The sequence below is a fragment of the Poecile atricapillus genome, chromosome 4, assembly GCF_030490865.1.
Source record: "Poecile atricapillus isolate bPoeAtr1 chromosome 4, bPoeAtr1.hap1, whole genome shotgun sequence".
In the NCBI taxonomy this organism is placed as follows: Eukaryota; Metazoa; Chordata; class Aves; order Passeriformes; family Paridae; genus Poecile; species Poecile atricapillus.
In genome coordinates this window covers 64074748-64102422 of record NC_081252.1, presented here as the reverse complement: position 1 = coordinate 64102422, position 27675 = coordinate 64074748, and the positions used below count along the sequence as shown (strand labels likewise).

Genomic DNA, 27675 nt, shown 5'->3' with positions numbered 1-27675 from the left:
TATCCAGGTCGTTCAAAGCCTTATCTTTGAACACCACCAGGGATGGGGTATAAATGATCATGTTGTCATAGCACCTAGACTTGAGTATTGCTATACAGGAAATGGTGAGAAATAGTTACAAGGGTAGTACAAGAAAAAAAAGGAGATAAATTTCTGTTATTCATAACTTGGAAAGAGCGTAATTAAAATTTTGGAATTTTAGAAGGGAGAGCATATTCAGTACTCTCCTTTTGTGAAATGTGTACAATGCAGGAATATAACTATAAATCATAATCATGTTGGTATAAGATGTAGTGAATGCTCATGGTGTGAACTCCAAACCCTGCATTTGTAGTTCTGTGTTCTGAATGCTACTAGAAACTTCACAAGTGTGTAACCTATACTTTTTTTTTTTTTTCATCAGAGCTCAAATGCTTAATGTATGATAGGAGCCTGTAAGACTGAGGAGCTGAAGAAAACAAGTGATTTGAAATTGATGAATACATATCTTTTTTCATCTTAAAAATGTCACTTTTCTTTGATGCTGGCTAGGTGTGAAGTGTTTAGTATTATAAGGGTCATTTCTGCTGTCTATCTGGAACAATTTCTCTCATCCAGAAGAGTGTGTCCTTTTGAGAGTTTTGCTGTTCCTGATGCTTTATTCCATATAATTTTAAATGAAGGTTGATATCTCCTCCCATTTCTGTCATCTGAATACTCACCCTGCCTGTATAGATCAGAAGAATCTGAGGAGATCATAGCAGAGTTGGAAGGTCCTCAGGCATTAATGCATAATGCATTCAGCAATAGTATTTATTATTTTGTTAGTATTCAGGCTGCCGGTGTTTTTGAAATCAGTGAAGTGTGTGATGACTTCACCAGAAGCAGAATTAGAATCTTTCGTATGCTTTTTTTGCATAGTTGCTCTTCTAAGCCATTTTCTGAACTCTGTTGCAACAGCAGTATTGTAGGTAGACATATTTTTAAAATTGATTTTCTGAAGATCACTGATTTGTCATTTCTTATTTTCTGCAAACAATGCAGAGGTTCTCAGTCTCTTAAATGCTGTATTTTTAAAATGTTTTCTAAACAGATAATTGTAAGAATTTAAATACTCTCTTTATATTGCTATGGAGAATTAAAGGAATTTGGTAGGTGAAACTGCTGCCAGATCTAATGCTTAGACTCTGTCAGGATTTTATGAATCTTTGTTTTCTGAAGAGATTCTGGTCTCTCAGCTCAATTTGTTATCTTGTTCAGTTTTTTATTTGATTGTAATTTCTTGGCTGTGTATCAGGAATCCTGTTTTTGGTTTTGTCAGCATTCTGACTTCTGGAATACTAAACTTAATCTGTGACTCATCCATGTGAAGGCATCCTTAGATAGTCCTTATGTACCTTTCTTAGCAATTTCATTTACTGATCTGACGTCTTGTATTCTCTGTAGGCTGCTGCGTGAGCTGTGCTGGGTTCACGCTTGGCTGTGTAAGTGCCACAGGACTGATGGATGAACTCGCCCAGTTCAGAGCTGGCTGCAGGCCAGTACAGCTACTGGTGTATCACAGAGCATCTTCAGACGTGTGCTAACACAGCCTGGCAGCAGGCAGGGACCAGGGAAAAGCACATCCCACTCTGGCATAGAAGGCTGAAGAATTTGGGCTTGGGCAGTCAGTAGCTGTTGGTGGGTGTTCAGACCTCATACCATTGCCTCTGCTTCTACTTCAGTACAGTTTGAGTCTCCTGCAAAGCTTTGTGCCTTGTGCTGTAGCTGTGTAAATCCCTGCTCTGAAGTGTTTAGAGTCTGTTGAGACTGGACCCAGCAGAAGAGTATGGAGTGCAAAGGAAGGAAAAAAGGAGGGAAGTGTTGAAGGGAGGAACGTGTGGGACTGCACAGTGGGGTCACACTGACATGGTACTTTAAAAAACCACCAACAAAACACAACAAACTAAACAGACAAAAAAACAAAAACCAAAATACAGCCCAGCTTACTGACACTGTATTACTAACCCCTCAATAAATGGATAATTCATGAAACAAACCACATCAGCAGCTTTTGGAGACCTCTAATGCTCATTGTGCTCAAATTGGCTTTCTTTTGCTTACTGTGACTAAAGCCAGGACTGCAGGAATTGGTTTCTTTGCGATTCTTTTTGTCTCACTCTTTCTCCATCCTCAGTCCTCTGAAGTGTGACAGGGCAACATGGACCTATATAATGCTGGATGTTGTCCTCCTGTTTCCTTCCCCACTGCAGCTGTCCCATCGTCACTGTGCCTGTGGGTACAGGACACGTGCTGCTCTGGCTGTAACAGTGGGTGCCACTGGGCTGGGGTGCTTGTCTGTCTGTCCTTCCTTCTTTCTGTTCTCCTCTCCGTTGGGAGTTGGTGCAGCTGCTATGCCTTGGAGCTCTGAGTCATTGCTGAAGTGGAAACAGTGGCTCTAAATTACTTAATTACATACTTTTCAGGAGCCTTGTGTATTTGAAGCAATACTTTTACAGAAACAGCTACCATGGAGCTCCAGTCTCCTCTGGATACTTTTGTAATATGTGTGCTACTAATTGGCAGAGGAGAGATGAGCCTTCTGAGAATGACAGGCTTTTCTGTTTTGATGAGAAAGTGTCACTGAAGGGGAATTTGTTTAATGCTTCTCTCCCTTTTAGACTTCAGAAAGTTGTGTCTCAGTAGTTTCTTATCTTTGTAAATTCAGAATTAGTTTTAAAAATGTGTTTGAAAGCCATTAGTTACTTCTAGGACTGTTAAAGTCAGCAACTATTAGTTCTTCTGTTCAAAAATTCTCTCTGTGGGCCTGTAATTTGAATAAGGCTTAAAGACACAAATTAATTGGTAGTTAATGAGAGGTTTCCTTTTTTGTAGCATGTTGTGTTTTGGTTTGGTTTCTTTTATAATTAACTATAGTTGCTTTCCTGACCTCAGCTGCTTTCCTGTGTTCTTTCGCTAGGTCTGTGGAGGACATCAGTTGCTCAGACACTCTCTCTGCTTCTTTGTGTTTGACATCTGGGATTCTCCACTTCCAGATCTCTCTGACAGATTTTTAAAACCTTTCTCTTCAAGTGAGTGAAAAAGCTTTACACTTGCTGTTTGAAGTTTCATTTTCTATGCTTCTGTTCACCTTTCCTTCCCCCACCCTTTTGTGCCACCTGCCTTCTGTACTGTCCTCATCCTTTCTCTGCATGCTTTATCCAGCAAAAGCTTTCGTCTTTTTCATCAATGGGTTGCCAGTAGCTACCTGTACTTCATTATCTTTCATGTTTCTATGATGCTGAATATGCTCAGGATGTGAGGCAAGACCTTTTAAACATCAATTGCTGTAACAACAGAGTGCAGAGCATTTAAAACAAATTAATAAACGTACTTTGGCTTGAGGAGACACAGAGTGTCATTTTTTTTCCCTGTGTGACTTGAAACATTTAATCTGGTTGACTGTAAACATTGTTCTTCTGAGGGACTTGAATGAAATCAAATGAAAGCATTCAGTTTATTATATGTACAGGATTCCTGTTTTACTGACTGATGCAGCATGCTAGGGGTGCCCTCAACCCCTCTGTTTTGAGTAAAGAGATCGAAGCAAGGTTTCTGATATGTGTGATGAGCTTGTCTCATTTCTGCTGGCTGCTGTGTGAAGATCATGGATCAGAAGTAGAGCACATCACACGGAAGGGAGCTTTCAAGTTTTTACAGACATAACCTTTCTTCAGCTGCCACTGCCAAAAGGTCATGGTGTGGCTGCTATCTTTGAAGATGTGACCTGGGAGAGCTGTGGCTTGTAAATACTTTTCTCTTTGCTGTTGACCTTGGTTTGGTGGAACAGTTCAAAACCTTCTCTGCCTTTTTCACCAATCGCCTTCTTCACCAATGAGGTGCCAGGAAAATGAAGAGTGTGAGTTGCAGGTTAAATACACCCGAGATCTTAGGAGCCTCATTATTCACTTGCTGACACACCAGCATCAGGTGATTATTATCATTGCTCCTCCTGCATTTTCCATCATGTGGAGTTACTGGGGTACTGTAGTTCTCTTTGAGAGTGAAAAAGAGCGTGGGAATCTTGCTTGAAATGGAACCAGGTTGAGTCTACAATGACTTGGAGCAAGTAGAAGTGCTGTGGGAAGACTGAAGGAAAGATAATAGGAAATGTTCTGATGGTGTTTCATTTTGGTTTTCATTTTCGGGATCACTCATAAAGAAGAGTGGAAAAGTAACAGGTGGGTGGGTGAGGAATAGCTTTAATCTTCTTTGAAGCATGCTTTAAAAAACCCCTGTATTTGTGATAAGGAGTAAATTATGTGTTATGAACTATGTAACAATGTGGTAGAGCTGTGAAGTGTTACTTTCCAGGGAGAGAGATGAGGAATTCAGTCTTTCACATCTCAGTGAGAAAGGGTTAGTAGGTGCTGAGGCGACCATCTATTATTGCATGCTTGAAGAACAGAAAAATAATAACTAAGGAACTTGTTCTGGCAAACAAAGAGAGTTGAAAGTTGTAACTAATAAAATTCTGAGGACGAGGTTACCATTTATTGGAGAAATTATCTAGCAGAACAATTGATTAAAATGTTTAGTTTGTTATTAGGGGATGCTTGAATACCAGGATGTTTCTCACAGAAGACAGATATGCTTCAATTAAATTAGAGCTGCTGAACTTAAAGCACGAAGTAAAACAGAAAAATAAATCTGGTGGTTTGGATTTTACAGGCTAATAATGAATTGGTGAATCTATGAAGGAAAGCCTCCTACCACTGTCTCACAGTCATTAGAGAAATATTATAGCATAAAGCTCCCATTCTGTGAATCCTTGTTTTTGTTTAAGTGCATTTACACAACTCTGAAACACTGCTTTTCTTCAAGTTGTCACAAACAGCTTGATAATAGCTGGCTGTGTCAGCAAAAGTCCTAAGACTATAAACAAAATGGCTTAAGGGAAAACACACATCTGTATCTGCTGTGTTGCTTCAGCATCCTGTTACCTTGAACCTGCCATCACCTGCCCTCTGTCCTGGAGCAAGAAGGACTCTCCCCAGGGATCAGTGCCCTGAGGTACTCCACCATGAATGTAGAAGAATGTTAGCCAAGAAAGCTGTGTATCTCCAGCTGCAGTGTCCATCTGTATACAGGATAGAGAAGCTGGATGCTTGTGTTGCCTTGGGAATATTATAGCAAATATTATAGCAAATATTAGCTCTTACAGGATCTGCAGATTACTGTGAGGAATGTTTCAGGCTTGTGGTACTTCAGTTGCAGGAATTTCTGTTCCTTAGATATGGAAGAGGGAGTAAAATGGAGGAGGTTTAGTAGCTGCAACCAGCCACCCAGCCCTGCAGCAGTTTGCCATGATGAGGACAGCCATCACCAGTGTGTTTCTCTGGTTTTGAGAAGTTGCCACAGAAAATCACTCTGTGGTAGATGACTACATTCCAAAGCTAGTCTCCCAAATACTTCAAGTGTTTGAGTCATTGTATGAAAACAATTCCATCCCATCAGTTTCAAGATGGGGAGAATATATCTCTTGTGCTGTCAGGGAGGCAATGATGATATGTCAGTGGTTTACTTTTAATTAAACTTGACTTGCTTACATAAAGAAAGGAAAGACAAAAAAAATGAAGGGTTTCTAGATTTTCATGCCTTCATTTATATGATTCTGAATGTATCCATTCAGATATCATTCCACTCTCTTCCAAGTCTTACCAAGATCTTTGCTATGTTTGAAATTTATTCTGAGATTTTTCTGTGGAAAATTTAGACCAGTAATTTAGTCTAAGCAAAAAAATGAATGGGTTTAAGCTCCTAAAAGTATGTTTTGTAGGTCACAAAAAAATTCATATTTAATGGTCTGCAGGCAGAAGAATACAGTATTGTGTATTCTTGTAATTTGTCATGAAGGAGCAAAACTCTCTGAATTTTCCAGTGTGGAATTGAGTTCAGGTGTAGAATTTAGAGTAGTTACATTGTATATGAAATTTGAATAATTATAATTCCAATTTAATTCTAAAGATAAAAGAGAATGTATTTATATGCAGCATGACATACTGCATTTTCTGAAAGCTCTTGTATTTCCATCTGGTTTTAATCTATTTTCTAGAACTCTGTTAGTGTTCATAAGAGACAGATACCAGCTATTTTATTTGTATCAGCACGTAATTGAAACTGTCCCCTCTTTCCTCCAGAGAAGGGAGTACACCAGCCAAGAATATGAAGCAGTGCTGTATCAATCTAGATGGGTCAGTGAGTTTAGATCTGTTTTAAGTCAGTAAAATTTATAGTCTATTCAGGTGCCCATTTGATCTGCTTCCCAACAGAGATAATGGAGGTTTTTTTGGGAGGGGGTCAGACATTTCTACTATCTTTTATCTGAGGGAATGTTTTGAGTATTAGTAAAGAAAAGGTTTTACTTCTTTTGTCTGAAATGGAAATGGAGGCACGGACATACTTCATTAAAGTTGCTGTAGTAGAAGTTGACTCTCCCTGCTGTTTAATGAATGATTACTATAATGATTAATATACTGTGATATTCCTGCACATCTCTGACTGCCATTTCATTACCCAATATTGCGTGAGTCTAGATGCAATCTAGAGATTGAATGCTCTAGATACAAGAATCTTGTTTTCTCATAGAAATTTCCCACAATCTGTGATTTCTAACAGTTCTGATTACCTTTGTACAGTTTGGAGGTTGCCAGCCTGACACGGGCAGATGCTGATCTGGAAGCCAATCGAACACAGATCTGTAAAGAAGTGATTGCTATGATGTTGAAGAACATGGTCTTAAATCACAGCCTCTTTCCTCATGTGGAGAAGAAGATAAGTTCAGTTTTCAAAAAGCAATTTCTTGCAATGGAGAAAGAGATTCAAGAAGAGTATGAAAGGAAGATGGTGGCTCTAACAGCTGAATGTAATCTGGAAACTAGGAAGACAATGGAGGCTCAATGTCAAAAAGCAAGAGCTGCAAATGAAGAGGCTGAGGAATTAATGAAAAAAATTAATGAAAAGGTAAATCTGGTTTTAAATTGAGATATTTTGCATCACATGTAGTTTTATGGAGATGGTTTCTCATTTAGGCTACAAGAGCTTAGTTACACTCTTGGAAGAGTAAAGATAAAGATCTACAATTAAATATGTTCACAAATTCAGATGTCATAATTAGGGTAGTTGTTATTAAGAAATTCTGTTTAATTCACCAGAAAATGAATTTTTCTCGACAGGATCTGTAACATCTGGAGACAAAAATGTCTTACCTTATTTGTTTTGTTGGTTTGTTTTTTTAATAATCACTTATACTATTGCAAAGTAGTGTAGTTTTATTTACTGTATTTTACTGCAGCGCTTTGTGAGATTTCAGACACTGTGTGAAGTATTTTGCACATTCAGAGCAGAACAAACTCCCTGTACCATAAACCTTACAGTCTAGGTAAAAAGTTTCCGATATTTATGTTCTATTTTTGAAGAAAATTAGATTATAAGCACAACCAAAGGCTGACTTCTCTCTGAAATGAGTGAAGGCAAGCAGAACAATCCATATTTTAGACAGGGCAAGGAGTGGATTTCTCTTGGAAATAGCCTTTTATTATAAATAAATAACTGAAGTCAGAGTATGATTCTGTTCAATGCTCCAGTCTTCCATGTCTTTTTTCAAGTATATTGAATGTTTACAATAAAACTCATTTCCCCCTACCCTTTTTCTTTATTATTATTTTTAACAACTTCCTGAAAGGATTTGGCTTGAAAGGATTGTGGTAAGTTTTGAATATTTCATCTCTGTAAGCTTAAAATGCCAAAATGCCCAAGTTGATGTTTCATGCTTGTCTATTAAGAGGGTGCTTTGGAGGGAACAAATGGTGCAGTCTGTTACTTACTAGCGAGGCTTTGCTTCTGGACCACAAGTGTTACTTGAATATCACAGAGCCGTAATTGTTAAGTCTTCTTTGACAATTCATGATTAAAGTTCTGACACAATAAGTTTGAGTTTTTTTGCTGAGTGTGACCCATTAAAGGTACTCAGTATGTTGAGGCTCTCAGGAGGAACTTTGTTCTATCAGGATGTTGCATAGAGAAAATGAATGGCACAAGGCTAGTGAACCAGTAGAATTTCCTTGATGTTTCCAGGTGAATTTTAAATTGTGACTCCGTGTAGGTCTCCATACCTGTAGGATATGCCTATCCTGAGCTAGAGGTGCTCGAAATGCAAGGGGTGGGAAGAGATACTTGTGGGCACCTTCTTAAGCATGAGGTGAACTGTACTCTGCAGGAGACTTTTTCTTTCTGTTGCATATAGAAGGAGCCAGGACCTCACCGAGGTAAGTCCTGCCTTTGCAGAGAGACGTGCCTGACTGAAACTCAGTGTGTGAATCCACTCTAAATATACTCGCAGCAAAGTGGCATTGCTTTGTAAGAAATGTATTGGTGTTGCTTCAGTCTGATTTGTACTGAAAATCCTGAATATTAGGAGACAAGCAAACAATTAAGGTCAGTCCAGTACCTGTCCTGATCCATTTACTGTATCATGTCATGTTGCTGTTCACCTTTTTGTCTGTAGAAGGACCTTAATACTTGCCACAGCACGTGGTCCAGAAGGACATTCTGGAGCATAGGGGTTGGCTCACTGCCATGCTCCTGGGCAGCAGGTGTACTGATACCCAGGGGATGGCAGTGGAAAACAGCTAGAGCAACAACCTCCTCCCCTTCTCAGTCAAAACACAGGATTTATATTCCTTGCCTTTTTGATTAATTATTTGCGGCCTGCATTGTGTCTCTTAGGAATGAGAAGTGAAGTGTGGAGGGCAGTTCTCCTCAAAATAATTGGTATGAAATTTAGAACAAGACTTGACATAGTGACTTTTAGGTAGCTCCGCTGGAATAAAAGGCATTCTCTGCTCTGTGAGACATGTATGTTTTGATTCTATAATGACTTTATACCATCTAAGATTAAAGCTGTAAATATACAATTCTTAATAGAGAGCTAAGAGGAAGTATTTCTGGCAGAGAAGCTTTTGAAGTAATTGCCGTTTACTTCTACTCCATGGTTATAAGCGTAAATCTAAAATGATGCTCTTGGATTCATTTGTAGAAACTGATAGTTAAAGTAGATGACCAACAGGAAAAACTTACAGAGATTTTTAGGAGAATAGGGTTTTGTCTAATTTATATTGTTTTTAAATTATGCTTGTTATTATTTCATTGATCTGCATTATATGACTGATTAATTTTAGCTGTATTTCAGGATTGATGAAACCTAAAAAACTAATTTCATATATAGTCTTTGTGTGAAATTTCATGCCATTTTATATAATTTGTCTTATATAAGACTTGTGAATTCTAAAAGGACTTCTTTATGCCTTGGAAATGGTATCTGGATTAGAGACTGGCAGCTGTACAACCCTGCCATCCAAACAGGTGAAAACTGTGGAAAGTGTACACTGATTCAATATTAGCCTTCACTGAAACCTGAAATGACAGTAACAAAAGTATTTGTAAAATATATGTGAGCTAGTAGCACTGATACTTTAAAACATGTTGAATTCTGAAAATCACTTCTGATAGATTTATTTCTTTCTTCTCTGCAGCCTGCTATAGAATACAGAAGTCTTCTGGACAAACTTCACAGACTGGAACAGGACTGCCTGAAGAGGTTCCTTTTCTTAAAACAGGAGGAATATTTTGCAAAGGCTTATAGAGAGCTGGCTGTTATCCAGAGAAAGGAGCTCCATACTATCTTTTTTACACAGATAACAAATGCCACATTAAAGGGAGAACTGAAGTTGGAAGCAGCTAAAACATTAGTGGAAGGTTACTCTAAAATACAGGTAATAAGATGATATGTCCATTCCTAACCTAAAGACAGAATACAAACTTGCAGTGACTTTCAAGAAATGTTTTAGGATTAATGTTATCACTTTCATAACTAGTTTTATAGAAAGTATTTTTAAAATTGTAATGCCTTTATTAGCATGTCTTGACATCTGCACACCTGCATATTGAGGTGTATATACATGTTCAAAACCCCCTAGTCATTAAGTACTCTTGTATACTTCCGTAGATGTACTGAGCCCCCCAATCCAAATATGTAGGTTATTGAAATTGTAGTGTGTCTGGAGTACTATGATTATGTTCTTAGAGTGTCTGAAGTACTATGATTATGTACTTAGAGGGGTTGTGTGTCTCCAGGTTATATGGATGCTCCAGGGCTTGTGTGTCTCCAGGTTATAAAGGGATGGTGATGAAGAATATGTTCAGGACTTTGGTTTTGCTTTCAGTTACATTTGAAACCTCATGCAACAGAATAGCTTGAGTTGCTTCCTCGTGGAAGGGTTTTTTGGTTTGTTTTTTTTTTTTTTGGTTGGTTGGCTTTTCCTCCATTTGTGTTGAAAACTAGTGCTCTAGATTACAAAAGTTGTGGTAATTTTTCTTCTGGCTGCTTCTTGAAGAAGACTATGATTGTTGTCGTCCTGCAGGTTGAGGGGGGAGGTGAAAAAGCAACATCTGGAAAGTAGGTGTCAGAACATGTAAGGCCCACTCCTAAAACCTGATGCACAACATTGTATACAGAAGCTACACATGGGCCAGTGTTAGAGGGAGATGCAGCAAGCACTTTGTGCAGGAGATAGTTAAGAAGCTAGGTCAAAGGGGTAGAGAAGTGAGAAAAGTTGTGACTGTGTTTTGGCTGCTTGGACATGGGTCATGTAACTAACTGACTTTGTCTTGGCTATTTATGCTAGCAGAGTGTCTGCTGTAGAGCACACTGTGTGCCTAACTCTGGTCTCTGCCCAGACCCATCTGCAGGTATCTAAGCCCTTCCTGTTCCCCACTGTTGGAAGGGGAAACGTCCAATAAAGCCAGCCTGTGTGCAGTGGGCTTGGCTTTCCCTATGCTGTACTAAACATACATGGAAGAGTTGGCTTTGAAGCCAACTTATAAAAACCTTTAAAAATATGACCCTTTATGTCACATACAGTACATCATAAAGAACTATTCTGCTAACACAGGTAGGGTTGCATGTTTATCTAATTGTGAATACTTGATCAAATGACCTGTTAGCTCAGGGCACTCAGAACGTGTACTAACTGTTAAGGAAAGTACACACAGTATTGAGGTAATCAAGCCAGAAGCTCAGCCAATTATTTATTTTGTTTTGTTGAAATAGCCATAATCATTTGATGTGATCATTAGGGATAAGTTGATATAAGCTTATTGTTTTACACTTGTAGGAATTCTTTACCTTTGCCCTATTAATGAACAAATCATGTCTGATTCTCACAGATGTTAGCTGAAATTAGCATTACATCTAATTAAATGTTCACAATCTTTCCTGTAGGGTGACATTGAAGAGTTAATGGATTTGTTGCAAGCTTGCAAGAAGTATCATCTGAATAAAAGATTTTCTTACAGAGAGTATCTTATAAGTAAGATACAGTCAAGGGATTCCCGTGTCTCTGCTCTTATAGATGCCGCAGCAGCCCAGATATCAAGTCTCATTAATATGACAGAAAGGTAAATAACTCAACTGTTTCCTTTTTCAGCCTCTTCAAAAGTCTTTTTTCTGTGTTACCTAGCAGGAGAGTTGCATAAAAATGTTATCATTTAGTGAATTCCAAGGAAATATTTTGTAGGTGACTGACTTTGGTACTTAAATCCCAGTAGATGCTAAGGTAAGATTTTGTTATCTGTGTCCACTTTGTACGGCACAGGTGAATTGCTGGAAACATATGTAGTACCTGTTTGTAATTCTGATTTCAATGGGAACCAGACTCATGTAAGATTCTCAATGTCTTTATACATTGTTTGTGTAAATACTCATCAGACATGTGAAAACTCATACTAGAGGCCATTGCAACGTGTATCAGTGAGAATCATTTGTCTACGTGCTTTATGCACAGATATCTGGATTTAACAGAAAAGAAGTTTTGATTCACTTGTGATTGAACTTGTTTGAGGAGCTGGATGTGCAGTTTCTCTTTTCAAGCTGGAAATCGTGAATATTTTCTAAAGAAAGTAGATTAAGTTTATAAATAATGTAACTGTAGGATTTTGACTAGCAGGGAATACACCTGTTGCAGGGAATTAAAAGTAGATGTCAGGGAAGTTGGAAATGGACTGTTGTAACAAACACATTAAATTTATTTAGGATATCATACCAGACTCAGGCTGATTGAGTACTCTGTGATAGGGTACTCAGAATCAAGGTAGAGAGGTATTATATCAGCAGACACACAGAGATGTAGTTATTTAAAATTGTGTGGCTGTGAGGTGCTGCTGTCCAGGGAACTGTGTTAGTTTGGCATATGGAGAGATTACTGAGGAGCCTGCCAAGGCAGCAAAATATGTCAGTGTATAGGAAAACAACATAGCACTGCTGCTGTTGGTCCTGTGCATGCAGCTTTATTTGTATATTTGAGATGTCTGTATTGATGTCATTGATGTCGCATTGTAAAATGTGCATTAAGAGAACTAGATGAACACTGATCTTTGGTGTGTTTTTTCTTCTATAATTTTAATATTAGGAAGCAGGAGTCTGCTAAGAGCTACAAAAGATTTCATCTTTGGATGTGACAAAATAATGTATCAGGTTTTTTTGGTATCTTTTCCTTGCTTTTCTTTTTGATTGTCCTATGTTTTGCCTCATTGGAATCATACCCTAAGTTTAGCTTGATTCACCCTGAGTTTAGTCTTGAGATTCATTGCTTGGAGAGGGCTTCATCCAGTAGTCTTCCGCTGTTTTACTAATGTCTGCAGCCATGTGGCTTAAAGACAAAAATGTCGTGGAATAGGAAATATAATTCAGACGCTTCTTTCACAGAGGGTTCACTCCCATTAGTTCATGCCTCTCTTTGGAATTGTATTATAAGGTCTGAGATGTTTCCCAGATGATGTGGTAATGTGAAAAGCCTCTGTGAGAGCTGTACTCTGTGACCATTGCAGTGAACAACTTGGACTTCTTGACCTGGAAAAATCAGTTTCACCCATTGTTTATAATGCCTATTATTGCACCTAACAGTCACAAAGCAAATCAACTATAAAACAGAAAGGAAAGGCGTAGTGTCTGTTAATTCAAGACCTCATGGATCTCATCCTCAGGAAAGTATTAAATGTATTGAAAAACCATCCAAAACCCCTCAAACTTCCAAAAGCAGCAGCATTATTACCAAGATGAAAAATTAATTTTTCTATCACTCTCCTGTTAAATTTTCAGAGTATGCATTGCTTGTTTGTTTGTGGACAAAGGACATGCGCCAGTAGTTAGAGATACCATTTGTAGAGAAGCAATCCCATTTGGCTTTCTGGGCCTAGAACTTGTTATTTTCCTGTAACTTCCCACACCTGCTGTAGCAGTAATTCCTCTCAGACAAATGTTGGCCAAATGCTCATAATTCATTTTTTAGGTGGTGTGACTATAAAACTCGAGAATGTAGTACCTCAGTTTATTTGCTAATGTTTTATTTTCTACAGGCAAACTGAAATATCCTAGTATAACTCATGAGAAATTCATAATTGCATAACATAGGCTTGTATTTCAGTTTCTAACTAGAAAGTGATTTTGGGAATGTTTCCAAATTGGAGCATTAAAATTTGAGCAGCAAGAGAAGTCTGGTCTGAATAGTACTTTAAATTTCTAGCAATGGTATCCTTTTAGTTTTCGCTTTATCATTGAATCTGCTTGTCTGAATATAGATACAGCTCTGTCTTAATTTATTTTGTCCAGCTTTATAATAGAGTGCCTTAAAATTACTGTTACAAATTGAATTCTAAAATACAAAATTTAAATGGAGAGGAGTGAAAAGATATAGATTAGATATACCACAGATAGATGTAGTGATAAACCAGCAGATAGATATTGAGGGGAGAAGTCTTCTAAAAATGAAGCTTTAATAGTATGTTTTTGCAAGGCAATTTCAAATTAACATGAAAAGGATTCTGTATGGTTAGAAATGAGTGTTATAAAAAGCAAAAAACCAAACCAGTTCTAGGGAGGGCTGTGAACATTTTAAATAAAATAGAGCAGCCAGAGTTTACAAGCTGCATTTAAATAAAATTTCCCATTTGTCTGAGCTAGTTTTTGAGTACTCAGGGTCTTTTGAAAATCAAGTCTGGACTTCAGTGCCAAAAAGCAGGAAATGAGAATTTAAAATATAATCTGTAATCATGGATTTGAAGGATGTCTACATAGGCTCTTTATGTTTTTTCTTAAAGAATAATGGGCAAAAGGGGAATACTTGAGGCAGTGTTTATCTTGGGTTGTTCTTGCTATCAACAGAGGTGCAAGGTTCTTGATGTTTTTAAACTATAACAACATTGTGTTATTCTTTTGCCAGTATCTTCTTGTTCACACGAAATTTCTATCTTGTTCAGTCTCTTAAAAACTGAATTCAGTTCTTGTGGCTTATTAGGTAGAAACAGCTGCAAGCTCCTTTATAAATTTCTCCCAAAACTTAGATTTTTTAAGACCTCAAGGGTTTCCAGTGTATTGTGTTTCTAACGTGGTCAAACGATTGAAGTGAGCACCTTATGCTGATCTTGTTCTAATTAATAATCACCATTTATATGGACCTTGTCCATAGAAAGTAGTTTTCCATTGGTGTCTTGACTGGACATTTCTGGAAGTAAGCAGTAATGCATCAATATGATGTTTTCTAATCATCTCTTGAAACCTTTTCTGCTTGTAGTACTCTGCTATGTAGGGAGGGCATTTATTGCTCTGAATTGTTGACATGAATTGTGATGTGGACAACAGCGAGATGCCAATTCAGCAGGTGAAGTCCTGTTGTAGCTGGAGTAGCATGGGCAGAGTCACGCAAGTTCTCTCTGTGTAATTTCTGGATGGTGATGTGATTCAGTCTCTGTGTACATTCAGGCCCATACAGCTTTTCTGCTTCACATCTATCTCCCTTTTGCTTTAGGGATGCTCCTGTTACTTCTCCAGCTTTCATGGAACAGTTTTCCTTTGCTGGGGTCCAGCATCCCTTAGTTGATTCTCTGTAGCATCAAATACAAATACTACCTTTCACTTTAGTGCTGTCACTCCTTAATATGTTTGCTTTCGTTCAGTAGAGGGCAGTCAAGGTGTCTCTGATACCTTGCACCTGTCATACTGCTGCTATTGGCTACACACCACCTCTGTACCTTCCTTGGTGTTTACTGCCTCTGGGAGGATCTCCCCTTAAACATCCCTGGCATTACCACTGTATTCTCCTTCATTAAAATTCTCTTTGTTCAAAGACATGTGCCTGCACATTTATTCAGTGGTTAAATGTCTGGTATGCTGAGACCTGAGGCAGTTTATCATACAGTCTACACTGTCTCACTACCTTTCTCCTCTCCTTTTGTTTTGCATTTCTGTTTGGAGTCCTTTGAGACTAGGACACATTTCTGATATTGTAATTGTTTTTATATTGTATTTATATCAAACCAGAAATGAAGGTGTCTTGCCAGGATTGAGCTTTTTAGGAATTACCATAACACCAATCAGTATAAATTGGCACATAAACTTGTGGCATACTGCATCACCTACAGTTTCAGCTGTGGAAATACTGGATCTCTAAATAAACCAACTGAAATACTGTAGACCCTTTTTTTTATCCTAAAAATAGGTAGCTGTATATCATCTTCCTATCATTCTGTGTTGCATGACTTTTCTTAAACTTTGATTTGCTGTGTGGTTCCAGCACATCTATCTTTTTCTATTGCAGACTCTTTTCACTGCTCTGGACAGGGATTTTAATTGGATGCAGCAAGCATGGGTTTATTTCCTCAGTAGAAGAAAGGATGAAGGTGTAAAAAATAATATATTTGTTATTATCTTTCCTTACTTTCTCACCATAATTAATTACTGTTATTCATGTATCTTTTGCCTTAGGTTCAGTCAAAAAGCAGCACTTAGAGTTACCAAATATGGGCTAAAAACTTGGTGCTGTTTTTTGGGAGTTTCTTGACATAACTGAATTTTAACATTGATTAACTTCAAGGCAGAAATTACCTGGCCAAGAATGATGCTTGGTGGATTGCTCTCAATATACTAAAAGGTATTTTAATCCTCTTTGCAGATTAAAAAAATGCAATAGATAGACCTTGAAAAAGCTCTGCAAAAGGATGATCTCTTTCATTGACATAACTGTGATAAAGCACACATGAGTTTCTGTCCAGCACATTCATTATATAGGAGTGATGTTTCATGGCTTGCTCAGATAGTTGTGGATGCTTGAGCAGAAGATGGGGAGGTGTGAATTATGAGATCTGGCCACCATGGTTACAGTGCAGTGAGTGCAAACAAGCTAATTTGGTGATCTGCTTTATTTTATTTTGAGGATTTTGGTTGGAATTAAATTGTAAACAGTAGCCATAAATCCTAATAAACCAAAATGAGACTCTCCTTTCTGGAGAAGGGCTTGCGTACCACATTTAGATGCTACTTTAATTTGGGAATTGGGACAGGTATCACATTGTAATGAAACCTTGAAAGCCCTGATTCATCTGAGTCCTGACTCCGTAATGTTCATGTATTTGAAAAAAATGGGGACTGTATAGGTAAACTAGGAGGTATGTGTATAATATCCAGGTTCAGGTCAGGAATTGGTGCTTTCAATTCAAAGTTTCATGTTGACTTTTTTAACACCACTTTTTTTAAGTCCACTGTGCATAACTCATTCATTCATTTGTAACTCACAAATGTCCAACAGTCTGGTCTGAATTAAGATATTATTATTCTTCTGTTGAATAAGAAAGAGTTGGGGTACTTGTAGTGTAAATGTAATAGCCAGTAAGTTCTGAAATTCAGTTTGAGTTTGTGGTAAGGGAGATTCTTTTAACTGTTGCAGGGACTGTTGAGATCTTGTTTTCTCTTTGACATTAAATACGATAACAACTGGGGGTAGAGCACAGTCATGAACTTCCCCTTGAAAGCACTGTGGGATTATGACTGACAATTTGCTGTTTCAAATAATTGAATTTTGCTATTATTTTGTAATTTTTATAATATTATGATGTAAATTTAATAGGAAGTATGAATACAAATATTTTGTGGTTATGACTGCTTTGTCTATTAAAAATAATTTTTTGTTCTTTTTACTTGATTACATACTTTAAAGAGAAATTTGTTTTTAATGAGGAGGAGTTGTAAAAGATATAAGGCATTTCAGGGGCATTAAATGAAAAAAATAAATTTGCATAATATATAAGTTTTAAAATGTCTCATTTGAATGTCACATTACAAACTGATACATAATTGTTTTTGCACCTGCCTGTCCTTCCCATGTGTCCTTCCTGTCAATCCTTCCTATCCATCCATCCTTCTACCTGTTTCTTTTTCATACACCTTCACAGACTGCCTCAGTCCTGTGCTGCTCTCTAAGATTGTCCTTTGATTATCCCCTTCCTTCTTTGATTCTCCTAGGTGTCACTGCTACAGAAACAAAGATCATTCTTTGTGTCTGTTTTGCTGAGCCTTTTTGTGGTGCTAATTGCCTCAAATACCCTTTTGCTCTTAAGAATTTGGGATAACAGCCTTCAAACACTGTTATTGCAGAGCAGGTCATCTCCCTGAAAGTGATTTGGGAATCCTGTTGGACAGAGCTGAGACTGAAATTAATTTTGTTAAGCAGAAATTTGATCATGATTTAAAAGAAGAAAAGCAGAAGCTTTGCCAGAAACTCATTACCAAGCGAAGGCGAGAAATGCTGCAAAAGGTAATTATTTTCAATGTATTTATTTTCATAGGGCTTATCAAGAATTAGAAATTGAATTAATTGAAAAATAAAATGTAGTTCTTACAACAGGGGTCAGCACTGCCAGGAGCATGGTTTAAAATAAGTGCCAGTTGGTTTTAGCTGTGTACCACCATGTTCTGTATTAGTCATGCAGTAATTCACAGCTGTCCTTTTAGAAAAACCTGCAAGAAAGTAACTTAACTTCAGCTTAGCTGGAGAAACTTCTGAAGCTTCTGAACTCCTCTATATTCCTGGCCATGTGTGACCTGAGTGAATTCAGTAGCACAGTTAAAATTCAGCTGCTAACCAAAACCATTTAAAAGATGCTTTACCTGTGGTTGCTTGTGGTAGAACTCATGTCACCTCAGCCATCTAAAAATCAAAGTTGACTCCAAAAGATAGATCATCTCAGAATGTAAGGCGACTTGCAGGTGATCTGACAGGGAGTTGTTGTCCAAAGGTAAACTTCAAAGTTACCTTTCTCTGCCTATAAGATGTAGAAAAAACTATTTTGGATTAAGTGGTAGTTCTTAAGATGATCCAAGTTAGGTGAGGTTGATTTTGTCTTTTGCAGGATGTGTTTCACTGCCTTGTGCTCTGTAACAGATACCAGTGTGAGCATAGACAGCTGGCCTGGTGATGGTGACATCATTCATTATATTTATTCTCAGTGTAGGTAGTTTTGGTTTAGCTTTCCAGTAATTCTGCAAGATGGGAAAAATAAACAACACCAGAACAACAAAACACTAAACTTTCTTTTTGTAATTTTTTAAAAATTCTTTTCCTTCTTTGCTATTTGATCTAGATTCACTTCTGAAATACTGCCGGATCACTGAAGTTCAGCTAGCTAAGATTATGTCAAACCACATGATGATGCATTTGTTTAGGTGTTAGGTCTTTTATCTAGCAACAGCCCTTCTATCTAACAATAGTCAGAGATATCACAGACCTCCTAGGTGCTTACAAAAGCCAATCTGTTGAGGGCTAGGTAAGCCTCTGGACATTGAAAAGCAGTTTCAAGAACATGGAAAAGCAAAAGTATGAAATTTTACATTGCTATGAAATTCATATTTAAGGAGTTAGAATTTGAGTTGTTCCTTTTTCTTAACTTTGTTCCTCCTTTTGGTAAATGAATCAGCAGAAAGAGCATCAGAAGGAGCAGCTGTCACTTGGAGACCCCTTCAAAACTACTGAGATCTCTCACTACCTGAGACACTGGAAAAATCTTCTGAGTGATCACACCATTGAATTTGAGGAACTTACTGAAAAGCTTGACAATGAAGCCAGTGAAGAGCTGAAGGAGCTTCTATTTAGCCTAGCAGAGAAAGCCATTGAAGAGCTTAAACGTGTTCACTGTGGAGTGTTTGTGCAAGAAATGGTCAAGCTCAATGTGCCAAAGTTGTTCCTGCTAGAAGCTGTGGAGGAGCACAAAAAAGAGATGGTGGTTAAGCATGCACAGCTTGAAAGGGAGGAACATGACAAGAGCATGGCTGCTGAAGAGCTGCTTCAGCTCACCAGGCAAAAGCTAAGCCAAGAGCTGGAAACAAGCATCTCAGAACAAAAAACAATAAGGAGCTGGGAACAGTCAATATTCATGCAAGTATCTCTCTGCACTCTTTTCTTAGTTACTATGGCAAATAGAGGAGAGCAGTTTTCACACCTGTCCAGTGGTAATTCCTAATGATCAGTTCTCTGTTGGGCACTTAGGAATTGATTTTTTTTTCCAAGATCTCAGCCCATGCAGTACCAGTGAATGAGCACTGCAGTGGAAATCCCAGGAAGTAGCAGTCTTGATGCTAAAAACCTGGAAATAAGTGTTTTATACTTCCATTCATTCCATGGGAGGTATCACTTACACATCTTCCATTGTTTCAGTCTGTCATCGTTATTCTTAGTCCAGATAAGACTTAGTCTTTGGAAATGCCAATTAGTCAGACCTAATTGGCACCAAGTCCAAGTTCAATATATTCCTTTTAGCCACAAGTCAAGCCTTACTCATGAGGTTTGTTTTAAGCTTGGGCACAGATAGTCCCTAAGTACAAAGTGCAGTATCTGCCTGTCTAGCTCATGGCTCCACATGTCAGACTGGGCTGCTCTGGACTCCAGACAGAGTGTCCCTGGCACCAGGCCCTGAGCCAGACAGGCATCATGGCAAAGGCAGTGCTGCAGAGAGGAGTTCTGGCCCCTGCAAGTGTTATGGCCATTGCTGTCTGCAGTGTAACCCTGGGGGGGTGGGAAAGCAGGTGGTGGCCTTGCCGCAGTTGGGAGACCTTGCACAGGGACAGCCCATGGCTGTGGCCAGGAGTGGTTGTGCCTCTCACAGTGGGCAGCAAGGTCCCTGAGAGATCAGGGAATGTTCATGAGCGTTTCTTCTTAGCTTTCAAGTGCATTTATGTCTGGTTGTTGCATTGCCTGAATATTAGCAGTACTACATTTCCTATACAATGTCTATTTAATAAGAGACATTGTTAGAGACATGGGAACATGAAAAAATAAAATTGCAGCTTTAGGGGAAGCAACTGGAACAGGCAAAGCTGTAATAAGCTGTGTGGCTCTGAATAAAATGTGCCATGCATAAGAAATTGAATAGGGAGGGAGAAAAAAAAGAAAAAAAAAGACACTGGTAAAAGTTTCTCCTTTATACCTGTTCTTCAAAGCAAAATGGATTTGTGTGAGCAGTTTTATCCAGACAGAATCTTTGTAAGTTTTCCTGCCACATGTTGTAAAACCATACAACAGGAATATAAAAAGAAACTACCCATTACATTTACTTTGCTAAAGAAAAAATTCCACTTTTTCCATTGTTTTGATTGTAATTTCGAGGGCTTTGTATTTTATTCAGCATTTTAAATACTTTTCTGTGAGTCATTTATATTTATTTTCTAGCTTGTCTTAACTATCTCTTGTTTACATTGCTGAGAGCAGACCTGCAGGAATGTGGAGGTAGATTGTATGTCCCAGCAGACTTTCCTGTTTCTGACTTAGAATTCCATAATAATTGTGTTTCAACCTGCAGTGTTCCTGTCATATTTGTTAGATACTGTCTTTATTTGAAGCAGTAGTAGGCTGTTCGGGTTTTTTTTCCAGTAAAATGCAGGAAAATATATACCAAAAAATGCAGCAACAACTGTCCTATCAATAGCCCCTTAGATTCTGTCTCACTGGTTTTTTTCAGTCCATTGTCTGTTAGTTATGGTATTTTGATGACAGATGCCAGCTCTCATGCTTATGTTCTCATCTGCTATCTAGTGTTCACAAAGCATTATTTGGAATGATTTTCATTTTTGTTGCTTATCAAAGAGACCATGGGTTAGTCCAAACATTTATGAAATTGTTAATGCTCACAGTCCTTTTTAAATATAGACATGGCAAAACTCTATTTGCTATATTTTATTTCATAGCTCTCTATATCTATCTATATACATGGATTTATAGCATGGATTTTCTTCCATGAGTCTAAGATAAGATGAAAAATTGTTAAATATACTATAAATGATTGTTTGGAGTAGTCTTGTCTTACAGTAAACAACTTTTTGAAGGGAAAAACCTCATGCATTAAAAGTATATTAAATGTTCTTTGCTGAATCAGTAGAAAGAAAAAAGGATTTCTAAATTTGAATATTTTAGTGAAATGATGAGGTAGTATAGGCCGCGTATACATTAAATAAAAGTATCAGTACTAATGAATCATGCAGTATAATACATTTTTCAATGAAAAATACTCTTTAAAAAACACGCTCTTCATGTTTTAAATGCAAACATTTTTTGTGGAATAAAAGAAAATTCCAAACAACAGTATGCTATTTTTTTTTTGTGAAATATTCTTCAGGAAATAAGATAGACAAGGTAAGAAGATTAATGTAGTCTATGGTTAATCAGAACTGAGCATGCTTTATTTTTAAGTCAACTTCAGCTTAACCTGATGATCAGTTCCTTAGAGATGTGTTGAGAACCTTATTTCTACAAAATGGGAACACTGAGTAATTCAGATTACTCTTAAAATATGTTGCATTTTTCAGACTGCAAAGAGCCTTTTTACAAATAACAGCTGGAATCCTTGTGACCTGTTGATGGAAGGGATTGCATATGGGTTTATAATAAAGAGAGAACTTTTTCATTTTTTTTTCCTTCACTGTAGCTGTGACTGCTAAGTGCTGGGAAACAGCACAGGGAGGCCTTATGGGAAGCTTTTATCTTGATTTCAGCTGAAGTTCAGGGATTGTGTTGTCTTAAGTGGTGGAAGGATTCTATGCATAGGAAATGTGCTAAAAATATTAATTTATTTTTAAAATATTCAAAAGCTGTTTTCCTTTGAAAATGAAGTTTTACAATCTGGGAAATTCTGTTTGTAGAATTTAAGGTATCCTCAAAGGTATTTTGTGCATGTTGAGCAGTTCATTGCTGTGTGGAATCACTAACTGATATGTGAAATAGATGATCACTGCTGAGTAAAGAGTTTGTGTGCATGTCTCTTATATTTTATGCAATATTTCATAAATCACTGAACAGCAAATGGCTCTTGTGTTTTTTTAACAGGCAGCTTCTAAGTTTACCCCTCTCACTTTCAGAAGAGGAGTTGCTTAGAATGAGGCAAGAGTTGCACTGCTGCTTCTCTCAGGTGGACAGCAGCTTGGCTTGGCCCAAGATAAGAGCAAGAACCTTGCTTCAGGCTTTTGAAGTGGAGCAGAGGGACACCAAGGTGCTGAAAGTTGAGCAGAATTTAGCAATGACCAACAAACAGGTGGGAGCAGCATGGGATCAGTGTGGGGATGGGGAAGGGGCTCCTGGGGGTACCTGTGGCTGCTGGCGTTGGCTGCAGATCTGGGACTGTAGCTTCTTCATAGGTGTGACAGCAGTGGGCACTTTTCCTGTCTGCATGGACCAGTGCACTTGAAGATAATTGTTTGGGCAGCAGTTGAATAAATAGTTTTTTTCACATACACTTGTATTTCTGCTGCTTTTGTGAAAGTTTTGGGAGTTTCTGAAAAAGGAACTTCTACATTGTTTTTTCTGTTTAGGAAAGTTCCTGAGTAAGATGGCCTTTCTTGACAAGAAATTGGGCATGATTTCTGTTTCTTGTTTCCAAAATATATAAGTGTATGCAGACAGTTTGGGGTTATTTCCTCACATTTAAATATGTAGAAGATGAGGCATACTCAAAGTTAGAGAAATATTTCCAGCAAGCAGTCGATCTGCCTATCAAATCTAGCACTTTTTAAAGAACCCTGTGAGGGGTGTTTCATTCCTTCAGTAAAGTGTAAAAGCTGTGAAATCATAAATGGTTTTCAGTTCTTATAAAGTACAGGGGCAAAAAATGTTTCCTGTATTAGTTGTGTCTGATACTATCTTAAAAAGGAGGAGTTGCCCTTGCTTTGTTTTGTTTCAGTTGTGTTTTCTAAACATGTAAACTACATTGGGTTAATTGTGCTAGGAATTAGCCTAGTTCAAAGCTTTGACAGTTTCTGAAGTACTAAAGGAGGGAAATGACTTTGCAAAACCTTAGAGTTGAACAGATGTTATCATTTCCCCAAGAGTACACATACTTAGTTGGTATTCTTGTAAAGAAATAGAAAGGTCAAGAATAATTTGATTACATGGAACAGTGCTTCTTAATATTATCATGGTTCATTTGTGATTCATAGACTGTGTGTTGAAAACAATGTAGATCTTAAATTAGTATTCTTTGTTCATTTTAACTGTGCTGAGGAGACAACGTATCACTTAAAATCTTCTCTTATTATCACTGCTAAAGCTTGTTTAAAATCAAATTTGTATGCTATGAGTTTTCATGGAAAGGATGAATATATAATTCTACTTGAAATAAATTTTTAAAAAAAATTCTAACTTTGTCTGAATGTTCAAATGAATCTTCTGAATGAATAGGAAGCACCTTCCTTCATTTCAGGTGTACTTTCTCAGTGAAAGTCAAATTTGCCCAGCATTTCATTATTTGGTGGATGTGCCAATAATAGCAAGTAATAATCTTAACATTAGCATCCTCATTTACCTCTAACAAGGAATTTTTACTCATTTTTTTACAGCAGCATTCTAAAATGGGAAAAACAGGATCCAGGAATAGAAATAAATTAGATATTCTGAAGAAATCTTTACAGGACAAAATTTTAATTTACAAAGACTCAGTGAAAGGTGATAATTTGAATAGGGTAAGTACAATCTTTTCTGGACTGAGGTCAAGACCTGGATCTTTAGTAATTAAAGATTGGCAGTATTCTATCAATGTGAATAAGAAGCAGAGAAAAGTGTAAGGTGCATGATGCATCTCCCTACTATTGGCTGCATTTATCAAGATGTTGCATTTCATGCTTAATAGTTTTTGCTTTATTTTTATTTTTGCATTCTAGTTACAGAACTGGTTTAAAGTCTCAACCCTTTTTCTTCCAATGGTTTTGGAGCTTGATGTGTGCAAGATTACACGACTTCCCTAGATCCTGTGGTTTTCTGGGAAGACTTTTAAAACATGGGAGGTGCTTTAATGCATGCTTCAGCTGAGCAACATTTAGTTCCAGGACATCTGCTAATGCTGCTGAAAATCCAGAAATTAATTCTTAGATCCAAAAGGTTTTTGGGTAGGGTCTGAATTTATTTATACAGAGCTAATTGAAAAGAAGTCTTGATTCTGGTGTTTACCTTTTAAAGATACACACAGCCCCAGTCTAAATTAATTCTTGAGAAATGAGTGGAGCCAATCTTAGTATGGGATTTTGAAGACTTTTTACTTCCCGGATAGTAGATGTTCCAAGAGATCTTTCATATGTGTATAATATGGGTAGTCCTAGTTTTTCATGTCAGGAGGACATTGCAATGATAAGTTTGTTAAACATAGGTGGTGCACGGCTGTAGAAACTACAGACAACAAAGAGGTATGTATCATTGGTAATTAAAATTGGTATATAAAAATATAGTTTCGAAAGTGATTACGGTATCAATTTTAGTACCAATTTGGACAAAAAGCTATTTTTATACCTCTTTCTTATCTTTTATATAACTGTATCGTGAAAAACTAAAAATACTGGGTTAACATGTTAATTCAGAAATTATTTCACATTTATGTGAAAGCAACACATTGTTTTGGTTGTAGATGATAAAAGCAATTATTTGTCTAGTCTAGCACCGAGTCTTTGAAAGCGAGAGCAGATGTTTGGGCAAGACTGCAACAAGAAGGCAAGTGTGTTCTAGAACTCTTCACTAGTTTAATAACAAGTGGTTTGAGACTGCTCTAATCCTTTAATGGAGTCATTTAAATTTTATCTTCAATACCTAATGCCCTGATCTTCAAAATTTACATGGTTTTGGTATTACCTTGAATGTACTTCAGATTATGAGCTAAGCTTTAGAGGCAAAAAAAGTACTGAATTCTTGTTTGGTAAATGTACGGCAGTAAATACTGCTTTACATTTTTATTAGAATTTTGTTTTAAAATAGGAAGGTTAGCTTCACCTGTGCCTGTTCTTTAAGAGAGAGGCCAAACTTGATAGGATAAATGCTTTTCAGTAGAATGCAAATGTGAGTATCTGCTCTTGGAGGCCACAGTGGTAGTAAACTTGACCAAAACTTTAAAAGGTTTTGACGTTTCTCCTTTGATGACTGTGGTTCTTCCATTCTGTCACAGGCAGTAGTTATTTGAGCATTGCTGTTAAAATACTTAGTACTGGAAAATTCTCAAAATGCTGATTTCTGAAGAGGATTTTGGTTGGTTTGGGTTTTTTTGGTGTGCTGTGAAACCTATCAGATTAGATTTGTCAGGATGAAGAAAGAATTTAGAGATGGAGTGAGGAAAAACCTTGGGCTCTGATATCCAAGAGTGTGTGTAGATGGGCATGTGAGGCAGCAGGTGGTATCAACACCTGAGAGTTGCAGCTCTCAGGGCTTCATGTGCTTTCTCTATCTGTATCTTCTCCCTCTTACAATCCAACTATTTGGGCCCACATGAATAGTACAGGGAGAGAGAATAAGACCAAACTGGCAATTGTTTACTGTCATTTGAGGATTCAGCTACCTAAATGTTAGCTATTCATTGTAGCCATCGGTGTCTAACCTAGACATCCACCTTACATGTCAGTGCAAACCCATATTTTAGTATATGAAACCTACTGAGAGCTATCTTTTCCTTTTTGAGTGTGAAGGGAGCTTAGAGCAACAAGCTCAGATGGAAGCATCTAAAGAAGGTAATTGCAGCTGGCTGCTCTACACATTGTCCCACAGAAAAATAGTCACAATGCAGTGTCCTTGGCTGCCAATGTCAGTGGTACAGCATGGAGAGCTCATCAGTCACACTGCATTGGATCATGTGCCTGCACATGCTGCACTTGCCTTTCACCCTTGAATAGTTCCTGTGGATGTTCCATCAAATGTGTGGCAGCAACAGTTGCTGAGTTAAATCACTTTGATTTTATGCTGTTTGATGTTGATCCAATCCAGTTTTAATCTTATTTAAAATCCATTGCCAATAGACTTTTGATTTACAGTTTAAATTTGTTTTATAGAAGATTTTTCGTTATATGCTCAAAGAGTAGTAGGCTGAATGTCATAAGTCAGTATTAACTGACACTTGCCAATTTGAAACTAAATACAATCTTTCTATGAGTTTCATAATTTTCTTAGCAAAAGGGCATATTTTATATTTCCATTTAACTATAGGTACCCATAGATTTATTAGTATTTCTAGTATTTCTAGCTTTTAATTTTATTATAATAAAAATTATATAGACCCTCTGTTTTGGGTTAATATTTAATATTAAAGTTTTCACTATCCTAAAAGAAAGCCTGATCTCTTTACAATATTTTACTGTACTATAGTTGTTTTTTTTATTACAGTAAAAGCTTGGAATTGAAGGTTAAAAGCACTTCTTGAAACAGTGCATTACATTATAAGATAACGGCATCGATTTGCTTCGCTGTCATAATCCTGCTTGTTAATTACAGAGTGTATGTAAGAGTTTCTGTTAATCTTTCTATCTCTTTTGTTTTGTTTTTTAGATTAAGTATGAGTTGCAGCTTGAAAAAGAGTGTCACCTGCACAATCTGGAAAATAAACTTGGAGAGTATATTGCTTCTTTAGCCTTTCAAAAGACTGTTAAAAAATCTAAAATGCTGGAGCTGTATACTGCTATCATAAATGTGCAAGCATTGCTCTTTGAACAACTGAACACATCAAAAACCCTGTCAAAACTAGAATGTATTCAGATTTTAGAAGCACATAATCCTGTAAGTAATGTAGTTGTTAAAAGAAAATAATCCTGTTAGGAAACAGCAGCTATTAGAGGGTCTTTGATTTAGCTGCTGGTTTGCAGCTTCTGGTGGCTCAGACTTTAATTTCTGTGAGTATGGGCACTTTAATGTATCCAATTAAAGACATAGAGAGGAAAGCCAGGGAAGATTGTGCAGTATTATTTTTTTACTTTTGTTATGGTTGTATGCAGTCAGAAAGGGTAGTATTTTGGTGGCTATTTAATATTTTATTGATTGAAAGAAAGAAAGTTGAGAAGTGATTTGGACTCATGGCTGAAAGAGTGAATTGTTGTGTCTGTCGTATAGAATTGCTCATGTTACAATGCTGTCCATATGCAAAATCCATAACCACTTGATATACTTCAGTTGTCAAGTTTTTAGAGATTATCTATATAGCCTCCTTCCTATTTCACTCCAGGTACACTCATGCAGTTTAAATAGTAGAAAATCTGGAAAAACCTCTTCCCTTCACCATGATCATTACATAGTTGATATGTGCCAATTTTCTAATCCTTTTTTAATACTTCAATGCTCCGTTTTCACAAGGACTTTCTTTTTTTTCTGCATCTGCTATTTGAAACCATCTAAGCGAGGCTTGGAGAGAGCACTGAAGTAGAACAAACAAAATGGGTTTTTGAGAGAAACCTCTTTTCTAGAGGGCATCATTAGATAGCTATTGCTAGGACAAGGAATTTTTCCCTTGTTAAATTTTCATGTAGTCACCTCCACAGAGTTTCTCATAGAG

General features: G+C 37.3%; 1 protein-coding gene across 2 annotated transcripts in view; it reads left to right on the top strand.

Annotated features, from left to right (window-relative positions):
* The window catches only part of EVC2 (EvC ciliary complex subunit 2), a 68157-nt gene that overhangs the window by 26811 nt on the left and 13671 nt on the right, over positions 1-27675 (top strand). The window contains exons 10-17 of one of the 2 annotated variants that reach the window (XM_058838564.1): positions 6657-6981; positions 9552-9791; positions 11300-11475; positions 17501-17660; positions 18823-19281; positions 22222-22422; positions 23726-23845; positions 26679-26906. In XM_058838564.1, coding sequence (XP_058694547.1) covers positions 6657-6981; positions 9552-9791; positions 11300-11475; positions 17501-17660; positions 18823-19281; positions 22222-22422; positions 23726-23845; positions 26679-26906 — 1909 coding nt within the window. Of the gene's footprint in view, positions 1-6656; positions 6982-9551; positions 9792-11299; positions 11476-17500; positions 17661-18822; positions 19282-22221; positions 22423-23722; positions 23846-26678; positions 26907-27675 lie in introns of both variants that reach the window. The other variant, XM_058838563.1, reaches the window with a different exon arrangement.